At 35.4% G+C, this 11590-nt stretch overlaps 1 protein-coding gene across 1 annotated transcript in view; it reads left to right on the top strand.

Annotated features, from left to right (window-relative positions):
- Positions 1-379: 379 nt before the first annotated feature.
- The window catches only part of LRRC36 (leucine rich repeat containing 36), a 56414-nt gene continuing 45203 nt past the window's right edge, over positions 380-11590 (top strand). Inside the window, exons 1-5 of the mRNA XM_053695211.1 lie at positions 380-867; positions 1639-1712; positions 2640-2688; positions 5808-6227; positions 8759-9069. Of these exons, the coding sequence (XP_053551186.1) occupies positions 1683-1712; positions 2640-2688; positions 5808-6227; positions 8759-9069 (810 nt within the window). The 5' untranslated portion in view covers positions 380-867; positions 1639-1682. The remainder of the gene's footprint in view (positions 868-1638; positions 1713-2639; positions 2689-5807; positions 6228-8758; positions 9070-11590) is intronic.

The raw sequence follows: 11590 nt of genomic DNA, 5'->3' as shown, positions 1-11590 counted from the left end.
GCTCTATCTGAATCACAAAAGAAAAAAATTGGGTTCAGTGTCCCTTTATTATAACTTTGTTGGCTGTGCAAAACTGGGGAATGGGTAATAAAGGGATTGTCTGTCTTTTTAAACAATAAACATTTTGGAGTACACTGTCCCTTTAAATCTGGCCCTAACTATCAGTGATGCATGATGTGCATTTCCCAAGAAGAAACAACAAATAAAATGTGTAATATTTACAAATGACAGAAAGGGGCAATAATAAAATACTCTAATGTGCTAGGGAATTTCAGTATTGCATTACTGCTTGGACTGAACCGTTTAAACTGTTTGTTTTTTTTGGGGTAGGTACAAAACTGCATTTAAAAAAAAAATATGTAGAATTCAATTACCCAGAGTTTAAATAATCAATATATCTGAAAAGTAAATATCAGTATATATAGTTTAAAAGTTTACCGAAAATTTGATTTCAATTGTGTGCTGCAAATAAATGACGTTCCGTTTCGTATGAGGACGTCTAATACTATAGTATTATCTACAGCGCGTCACATTAGTTCTCAACATTACCACAAGTTCAGTCGCAGTGATGAGCGCGGCAGGAGGATTACAACAAAAGTTTCAGCAAATAAGGAGGAGTTGTCATTTCCCTGCACAGCTTTCTGTTGTTTGGTGCAATAATTGTTGCCATGACGCCTCTGGGAGTCTGTTTGGAATATTCGTTGACTTTAACCAACTGTCAGCTGCACCCACATTCACTCTGAGCTCGGCCAGCCCCTCACCCTTGTAATGAAACTGCCGCAGAGCTACTTGTAACTTCTGTCTGCACTTGCAGATGACGCCTGCCGGAGACGCTCACTGATTCCTTTTAACCGAAAGAGCCCAAAGGTAAGAACTTGCTCATTGTAAACAAATGCACTTGGAGATTTGATTAAGTTACCTGTGACCAGGTTATAATATGGGACATTTGTATCAATGAAATACTACATTAGTTATTTATGGATTACAAATTAATAATCTTAAAGAAAAAGCTTTTTTTTTTTTTTCAAGAAAGGGTCACAAAACCTATCATTTTTTCTTTTTTTGATTCAGATAGAAAATATAATTTTTAAACAACTTTCCAATTTACTTCGACTATCTAAATGGCTTCGTTCTGTTAGGTTTCATTGTTGACAAACATAGGTAGGTTCAAGAGCAGCAATGTATTATTGGGAGCTGGCTGCTGATTGGTGGCTGCATATATATGTCTCTTGTCATTGGCTCACCCCATATGTTCAGCTAGTTCCCAGTAGTGCATCGTCATGCCTTCAACAAAGGATTTGATAATAGATAAAAATTGGAAAGTTATCTAAAATTGGATGCTCTATCTGAATCCCCCCAAAATATTGGTTTTTATGTTCATTTAAGATGTCACAGAAGGTTATTAAAAAAGCACAATTCTTTGTAAATTCCCCTCTAAACCACATTAAGGTCAAGTAGTGAGGAGAACAGCCATATAAAGCTCATACGGGATAAGCATTCTTACAACCCTAAGTATCTGTCATTTTAGTAACATAAAGTAGAAATAACTCAGTTTTATTCCTAAGGGTAAATAAATTGTGTTTCTAGTAACTGCCAGGTCCTTTCAGTTTTATTGATATCCATTTAAATTTGTTGCAGTTAAATCTCCGAGGCTGATCTGAAAGTTACCTGAGGATTTGATAATGAGTTCTGTGAGACCTTCAAGAACTATGGTTAGTATTATATGCTGCAGAAACTATTATGTCAGTTTGCTAATAAAATATCATGGCATAGTCCTTTAAGGGACATGAAACTCAAATTTTGTCTTTCATGATTCAGACAGAGAATACAATTTAAAAAAACTTTCCAATTTATTTATATGATCAAATTTGCTTTGTTCTCGTTGTATTCTTTGTTGAAGAGATGTCTAGATAGGTAGTGTGCACGCCTGGTGCAGTAAATGGCAGGAAAAGTGCTGCTGCCTAGTGCTCTTGCAAATGTATAATATTTTGCAAAACTACTGTCCTATAGTGCTGCAGACACGTACCTGAGCTTACTTCCCTGCTATTTAACAAAGGATACCAAGAAAACAAAGAAAATTTGATAATAGAAGCAAATTTGAAATTGTTGAAAACTGTATACTCTCTCTGAAGTGTACAACATGGTAACTGGCAAATTTATATTTCTTGGTGAACAACCAAATAATTTTTGAAGATGCATCAATTATTTATAATCTAGGATCCTTTTTAATATCTCACAGTGTTTTGGCCAGTTACTGTGGTGTCCAGTAGCCCAGTTTTTGTTGATGGGGTTGGATGGCGGCTAATGTAAATAGTAACCATGTACATTATTCGTTATGTGGAGATTCGTTTTACAAAATGCGGACAGCAGCATTCACATATTTTCAGCGTCAGATTTATTAGCGTTATTACTGGATTCGCACAGATATTTGTTTTGCACTTTAACACTAATACATTTGATGCTGAAAATAGCTGAATACACATTAATGAATACTGCACATGCCTAATAAATAGTACTATAGCGCTGCGGAATCTGTTAGCGTTCTACAAATAACCGTTAATAATACTTAAAACATAATGAAAGGATAATAGTTTTTTGCTACAATGATTACTCTATATTTATTTTATTCTCTTTTGCAGTTGCAAGATAGCAGGTTATATGGACAAAACCACAATGATTTTGAAGATGGTTAGTAAATGTATAACTAATTGTATTTCATAATGAAAGTCAAATTGATCACCACTGATTCAAACACTAAAATGGCATGAATGAAACTGTTTGAGTTTGATGCCCCTTTTTTATTTGGGGTACGTTACATAAATGTGGTTTTACACTGGGACAAATGTGTGGTGGTTTTAGAACTTAAAAAAAACATGAAACCCATGCATACATATATTTTCAATTAACTTTCCAAATTACTTTCATTACTAATTTTGCTTCAGTCTCTTGATATCCTTTATTGAGGGAGCAGCAATACACTACTGGGAGCTAGCTGCACACCTTAGTAAGTCAATGAAAAGAGGCATATATGTACTGCGACCAATTAGCAGCTAGCTTCCAGCTCCTGAGCCTACCTAGGTATACTTTTCAATAAAGGATACCAAGAGAACAATGCAAATTTAGGTAAAAATAAGTGAAGGGACATGATACCCAAATCTTTAAGCATTTGAGAGTGATGCAGCATAGCTGAAGACATTTGAGGTGCTATATCTTCCTTTTTTACATAGAGATGTTCAGGGGATATTTTCTTGTCAGCTTTTTACAGTTATGGTGCATCAGTTTCAAGTGATTTAGCATATGAGTATTATGTCCCTTTAAGTTCATGAAAGAAATGTTTTGGGTTTCATGTCCCGTAAATATTTTGGGGGTCTAATAAAGTTGTTGAAATCTCAACAGTGGTGCTACATATCACATAGCACCCCTATAGAACTGCCACTGAGTTATGTACCCCCTTTTGTGTGCGCTGTGGGCCTTACTATCCCTCTACTACGTACTTAACCCCTTCCCAACCTTAGGATGTTCTATGCCATCCTAACCGCACTGGGCTTTAAAGCCCTTAGGACTGCATAGAACTTCATCGCCGTTTAGCTGTACTGAAGCTAAATATTCCTGGGATTGTTTTCCTGGATGGGATCGTGGGCTGGACGGCATGCCTAGCATCATAGGCACTTCCCCCTGACACGATCCCATCATTGAAATCATGCGATCGTTCATTTCAGTTTTTTACTTATTTGTTTATTTCGGAACTTTGTTCCGATGTAGACAAATAAATCTGGACGGGAAGGGGTTAATGGGATATTTTTAATATATGCAGCATTAATCATTTTGTTGCAAAATATTTGCATACAAAATAAATGTTTTAAAAAGCTTTGGAAATCCTGTTGATTACTGTTTATCTTATCCCCTCTGGCATGTCTAATTAGATATATATCTGCTCCTGCATTAACCAATTAATAACTGTAGTATTCCATAGAACACACTGCAGCTCCACTGGGGACAAGAATACCAGGGAAAATATATAAAGTGTATTGTTAAGTTGTATCACTATGCAAACATGAAACCAACATTTTTATTTCATGATTCAGATAGACCAATTTTAAACAACTTTCCAATATACTTCAATTTTGTGTCATTCTCTTGGTATCCTTAGTTGAAGAAGCAGCAATGCACTACTGGGAGCTAGCTGACCACATCAGGTAAGCCGATGACAAGAGGCATATTTGGAGCTAGCTCCCGGTAGTGCTTTGCTGCTCCTGAGTCAATTAGGTAATAGAAGTAAATTGGGAAGTTGTTTAAAATGGCATGTTCTGTCTTAAAGGGACACTGAACCCAATTTTTTTCTTTCGTGATTGAGATAGAGCATGCCATTTTAAGCAACTTTCTAATTTACTCCTATAATCAAATGTTCTTCATTCTCTTGGTATGTTTATTTGAAAAGCAAGAATGTAAGTTTAGATGCCGGCCCATTTTTGGTGAACAAACTGGGTTGTCCTTGCTGATTGGACAGCACCAATAAACAAGTGCTGTCCATGGTACTGAACTAAAAATTTGCTGGCTCCTTAACTTAGATTCCTTCTTTTTCAAATAAAGATAGTAAGAGAATGAAGAAAAATTGTTAATAGGAGTACATTACAAAGTTGCTTAAAATTGCATGCTCTATCTGAATCATGAAAGAAAAAATTTGGGTTCAGTGTCCCTTTAAGAAAAATCTTGTGTTTTATATCCCTTTAAGCCTTTTACATTCTCAGTTTAATTTACCTTTAACTCTAATTTATGAAACTAGAAGCACAGAGCCACTCTTCATTCACATGTGCTTTGTTGTTGTTTGGTTTTTCCAGTTGAAACACAGCAATATTATTGCCTTTACCAATTTACTGAAAATCCTCTACTTCTAATATAGAAATGACCTGCTCTTATGCGTAAGGTTGTGTCCTGACTATAGATAACCTGATGCTTAACCCCAGCAAAATGGTTAAAGGGTCGCTGCACTGTCAAATTGTTTTCCCCTTAATGTGCTCCCAATGATTATCTTTAATAGAGTTTACATCTATGGGAAATTGCTCTTTAGGTTTAGCTTTGTATATAAAATAACTTTTTGCCGATTGAAGCTTCAATTCATCGTTCTAGGGCATTCCCACCAGATATGTATAGTTTTGCCCAAATTTCCACATTCTCTCCAACAAAGAGGGGAGGACTTATACAATGTATGTAGTGTGATTGGTACTAGATGCCAACGTACAGAGATTTTGTAATAGAGGTTGCACAATGCAGTCATTTATTGGCTACCACCAGCTCCCTGAACCATTCAGAAGCCTCTATAACTGTATGTAGATCTCTCTCCCAGGCTATGTATTGGTTATGTTTAGTAAGATCTGTGGTTGTAATTAATATGTGATAGTAAAAGGAGTGTGATCCCCTAAGGGATTTACCTAGCGCCCATCTTTGTTCCCACTTTGTCAGAGTTCTAGAGTTATGGCCATCTAGACTTCACGAGTTTAGTAGACTTGTAAGGCGGAGATATTCAAAGTGTAATGATTGAAAATTAATTTTTGACCTCACTGTCACTTTAAAGAACAAAATTCCTTAACAGATTCATGTTTGTTTTACTCTTATTTTTGTATAATTCTAGTTGAAATCAAATATACTTACATGTATTTCCAAGGTTAGTGAATATCTCCTGGTTGGCAGACATAGTTTAAAAGGAATATTGAAAACCTAAATGAATTATTAACACGATATCAGAATCTTTATGTGGCTTGGCTTTTCCTAGATAATAAATATATATTTTTGTATTTCCTTGACTCCAGCAGAGTATCGGCAGTTACCTTCACCAACTCGTTCTTCCCTGAGATCTCCAGAACGTTCTAAAGAAGGATTCCGGGTCACTTTTGCAGATAGGGACCTCTCTGACGTCACTCTCAAGAAGGACAGTTTTATGAAAACCTTATTAGATAATGATACAGTGTCCCCCACAAAGCTGCATTATGGAAGCACTGACCATAAATCAGAAGCATTATTTGCACCCAGAGATAGCACTTTGCACAGCTTCAAAAGTGCTTACATTAAATCAACCCCTCCAAGAAAGGAGAGCAGTGAAAACAAAAATAAAGATCAGAATATTCCTGATGACATTGGACGACACTCGGAGCAACATAAAGACCTTGAGAAACATTCCTATGAAGACAAACTGGGGTCAAGTAATGAGAGATTATTAAGACTTAGTTCAGGTAATACATTTTATTTTAAGATAATTTAACCATCTATGGTTATGTATGTTCATCACACAACTTTATTTGCTAATGGTGATAATTAATATTTTATTCATCTGTACTTGCTTAAGTTAGCGTGTGCAAAACGCTGATGGGTTCTTCTTGGGATTCTGTATATTTCTCTGCACTGCCCTTATAAGGTATTTGGTGAGTTAAAATAAATACTATTTAATTGAATGCACACAGCTTTTTTTTTTTAAAGGGGGGTGTTCTCTAATGTAGATTGTGATAACTTTTAATAGATCAACTTCCTCATAAATCAACATTATGTATTCTATTAGGCTTAGCACTGAACTCACGGGTCTGTTTTTCATGTGAGGTCTCAAAAGCTTATGAGAAGAATACGAAAGGGACAAACTGCTCCAAATGTTTTATTGTTTAAAAAGATAGATAATCCCTTTATTACCCATTCCCCAGTTTTGCATAACCAACACTGTTATATTAATATACTTTTTACCTCTGTGATTACTTTGTATCTAAGCCTCTGCAGATTTCCCCCTTATTTCAGTTCTTTTGATAGACTTGCATAGACTTAGAAATTATCATATAAGCCTACTTAGGTTTAGCTTTCAACAAAGAATACCAAGAGAACAAGCAAATTTGATGATAAAAGTGTATTGTAAAGTTGTTTAAAATTGCATGCCCTATCTGAATCATGTAAGTTTAATTTTAACTTTACTGTCCCTTTTACAGTGATGGTAAACTCTCCCTTTATAAAAACAGATCCGGAATGTTCGTGATATTTTAGATGGAGTTTAAAGTGAAGGTCAATTTTCATCAATGAGTACCCGGTTTTTAAAAATATTTTTAAAAACAGGGGCACTTTCATTAATGAAAATTTACATTGCACTGGATTTGAAGAAATACTTACCTTTTACTTCTGCAAAGCCGGATTGTCGATCTCAGTTCCTCTGTACTGACGTCAGAAATTACAAAACCGGTTTCCTCCAATCATGGCTTGCACCCCAGAGCATCCAGCTCGTGATGCCCGGCTGTGATTGGAGGAAGCCAGTTTCGTCATTGCTGTGGTCTACAGCAGGAAGAAGAAGGAGGGGAATCGTCGATCCAGCTTTGCAGGAGTAAAAGGTAAGTATTTCTTCAAATCCAGTGCAATGTTAATTTTCATCAATGAAAGTGCCCCTGTTTTTAAAAGTATTTTTAAAAACCGGGCACTCGATGATGAAAATTGACCTTCACTTTAAAGGGACAGTCTAGTATAAATTAAACTTTCATTATTCACATAGGACTTTTAATTTTAATCAACTTTCCAATTTACTTTTATCATCAAATTTGCTTTTTTCTCTTGGTATTCTTAGTTTAAACTAAACCTAGGTAGGCTCATATGCTAATTTCTAAGCCTTTGAGTGCTGCCTCTTATCATATGCTTTTTAAATCTCTTTTTAACACAAAGAGACAGAAAGTACACGTGGGCTATATAGATAACACTGTGTTCAGGCACAGGGGGTTATTTAAGATTTAGCACAAAACAATGCTAACTGCAAGACAATACATAATAAACAGTCAGAGTCATGTGATCAGGGGGCTGGAAGAAGGTTCCTAGATACAAGGTAATCACAGAGGTAAAAAGTATATTAATATAACTGTTGGTTATGCAAAACTGGGGAATTGGTAATAAAGGGATGATCTATATTTTAAAACAATAACAATTCTATGGTAGACTGTCCCTTTAATTCATCAGATGTAATGAAGTTATAACTTACTTTTTAATATAGATAGGAAATTTAAATTCCCTCCTGCTCCACCACCAACTTCAGAAGTCAATTTTATTGTGAGCTAAAGGTTTAAATTGTTGTCCAATCAGTGCTCTCCCCTTTGGGCAGCTTTTGTTGTAGTTAGAATGCTGATTGGACAATAATTCAATAACTCACAGAATTTTTTTTTCTTTTGAAGTGGACGGCAGAACGCGGGGTATTTGAATTTAATATCTACATTAAAAAGTAAGTTATAGCGCATTTTCATTACAACTGATTAATTAAACTCCATCTAAAATATCACTAACATTCTGGAACTTTTTTTTATAAAAGAGAGAGTTTACCATCACTTTAAAGGGACACTGAACCCAAACTTTTTCTTTTGTGATTCAGATAGAGCATGCAATTTTAAGCAACTTTCTCATTTACTCCTATTATCAAATTGTCTTCATTCTCTTGGTATCTTTATTTGAAAAGCAAGAATGTAAGTTTAGATGTCAGCCCATTTTTGGTGAACAACCTGGGTTGTTCTTGCTGATTGGTGGATAAATTCACCCACCAATAAACAATTGTCTGGCTCCTTAGCTTAGATGCCTTCTTTTTCAAATAAAGATAGCAAGAAAACGAAGAAAATTTGATAATAGGAGTAAATTAGAAAGTTGCTTAAAATTGCATGCTCTATCTGAATCACAAAAGAAAAAAAATTGGGTTCAGTGTCCCTTTAAGTACAATGTATTGTTTACTCATTTCTTCATGTGAGTTTCTTTAAATCTCTAGATCTTTACTTCACTACTCATCTCACCGACCCCTCCTTGACCTCAAATACTGCATCAACTCTGAGGAAAGGCTACAGTAGCTTCTCAAAGAACTATGCTCTTCCATCTAAGCCCACATACGGTAAATCTCATATGTCCACAAAATTAGAGAGCCACTCAGAATTCACCCGAGATTTAAAAAAACCATGGAGTCCTGATGCGGCCTCTGATCTCATAGCGGAAAGGAAATCCACAGCACAGACAGGAATGAAAAGAACCAGCAGTCTAAATTCTTTAACTCATAAACCAGCCTATGAGCGCAAAGATAATAACGTAAGTTTCAGTAAAGGTTGATTATATATTTTTTTTAAAATGGTAGTTAGTTGTTACATAAAACCTATTTAGCAGAGTGCATCTAAAGTTTGGCATAAGAAATCTGATATAACAAGTACTTTAAAGGGACACTCGAGTCAAAATAAACTTTTATGATTCAGATAGAGCATGCAGTTTTAAGACACTTTCCAATTTATCATTATCAAATTTTGCACAGTCTTTTTATATGCACACTTTCTGGGGAACAAGATCGTACTGAGCATGTGCACAAACTCATAGGGTAACTATGTATACTACTCTGTGATTTGCTGATGTCTGTCATATGATACAGGGGGCCGGAAAATGGGAGAAAAAATTAAAAAGATTTTTACAGCTTGTTTGAAATTTAGTGTAAGTGTTAAATCATTGTCTTTTTTTATTATGCACTTGTTAAATATGCAATTCTACTGCATTGAGTGGTCCTTTAAGAATTTTAGTATTAACATTTTGTTTAGTCAAAGGTGCGTAAAAGTAGAAAAAGAAAATACAGCATTGTATTATTACACATTTGCTTGCATATGACAGCTGTAGAGAGGCAACAACCTTCCATTTTTAGATCTGAACACAGCTGGTGACTGGCAGCTATGCATATCTGATGCCTGTGATTGGCTAAGGAGTTCTTTTTTCTACCTATGTATTTAACAGCTTTATAGGGGTAAACACATAGATGTATGCAATTATTAGGACAATAAAAAAATGCTCTAATGCAGAAAAGCATTTTCATATTTCACTTTCATGTCCCTTTAATGAACTCACAGAACACTGAAGTAATCATTGAACCTTATCTTATATTTTAACGGTGGTCCTAGATGTTGGGGACTCTTATGCTGCAGACTGCCCCCTTATGTCAGTTCTTAGCCAATCAGTGCTGATTGATTAAAAATGCCACAGGTGTGAGCACAATGTTATCTTTATGGCACACATGAACTAGCTCTGTCTAGCTGTTCAAAACTACCAAAAATGCAATGAGCTAAGAGGCGGCCTTCAAGGGCTTAGAAATTAGCATATGAGCCTACCTAGATTTAGTGTTCAACAAAGAATACCAGGAGAACAAAGCAAATTTGATGATAAAAGTAAATTGGAAAGTTGTTTAAAATTACATGCCCTATCTGAAGTATGAAAGTGCAATTTTGCCTAGACCGTCCCTTTTGGTGACGAGGGATAAATAATATACTCCTGTTTCTGACACGCTATCATTTCAATCCCTTTCTTTTTTACATGCTAATGTGTTTAGTAATTAGACAAATGTTCTAGATTCTGTACCTTAAACATAATGACAATTTAGTGTAGGACAAGGGTAAGATTCAATGAAGTATTTTAATTTTCCGAATTTTCATTTGACAGTGTTTTTGACCATTTGAAGCATTAACAGCATGGGACACTCTGCTAATTATTGCTTATGTGTAGATTTCTTTTAACCATGCAGTGTCTATGGCAAGGAGAATTGTCTCAGCAGAACAAGACATTTAGGTAGATCACAAAATGAAGCCTAACATTGACTTTTCTAAAGAAGTTACACATTCATTGTACAGCAAAGTATAATCTTAAATGTTTACTGATGCTATGGTTATTGGCTGCAGATTCAACTTGCTCATGTGAATGTTTCAGAAGATCGAGCAGAGCAATATAAATATCTCCTGCATGGGCAAGCAGAACTTGGCGCACCAAGCTAATTATCATGTCGACCCTCAGCTATGGTGTCTGCCGCAATATACAAATCTCTTGTCGCAGAATTTACCAGGAATAAGATTACTGACTAATGCTTTGTTTGCTGTATTTTTAGTTCTAGTTGTTTCTATAAGAAAGTGACTGAAACTTACATGTAGGCCAGAAAAGACCTATTATAACATTTGCTTTATTTTATCTCATGGCAAAATAGGAAGTTAACTTGGCGTCAGTTTATTCGGCAAATCTTGGATTTTTGCTGGGCTTTCTGGCCAGTGTTCTTTATCCTTGGTCTCTTAAATTGCATATTTTATTTTACTTGCTTTCTAATGGATAGTGCTAGTAAATATTGATATTCAGACACGTGTTTATATTTTTGTTATGGTTTAACACATTTGTAGACTTGTTAGTACAATTCATTAAATTGCTTCAGCAGAGGCAGCATTTTGTAAATGATTTCAGTTTATACACATTTCTTAGCCTCTATTTGTAAAGCACCAACATATTATTCAGCACTATGACATTAGGTGTACAACTAAGTGTTGAGAGTCCTGTCCATGAGTCACTGTTAGCTGTAAGACGCATTATATGAGATGATTGACAGGACAGCTGAATTCCTGAGCTCCCATTCATTTGGGAAGACATTTTAGACTGAGTAGTATTGCATTTAGGCTCAGTGTGCTGTTGTAAAATAATGTGAGAGAGATACCATGTTTTACTTATGGATATACAGGTATACCTCACTTTACAGTTCTAGCACTTGGCTTCGTTAATACAGCGCTTTGTGGAGCTAAAGTTCAACCTCCAAGGATTCTGA

The sequence above is a fragment of the Bombina bombina genome, chromosome 1 (assembly GCF_027579735.1).
Source record: "Bombina bombina isolate aBomBom1 chromosome 1, aBomBom1.pri, whole genome shotgun sequence".
Taxonomy (NCBI): Eukaryota; Metazoa; Chordata; class Amphibia; order Anura; family Bombinatoridae; genus Bombina; species Bombina bombina.
The sequence above is the reverse complement of the archived record's forward strand: the minus strand, read 5'-3'. Positions and strand labels throughout refer to the sequence as shown.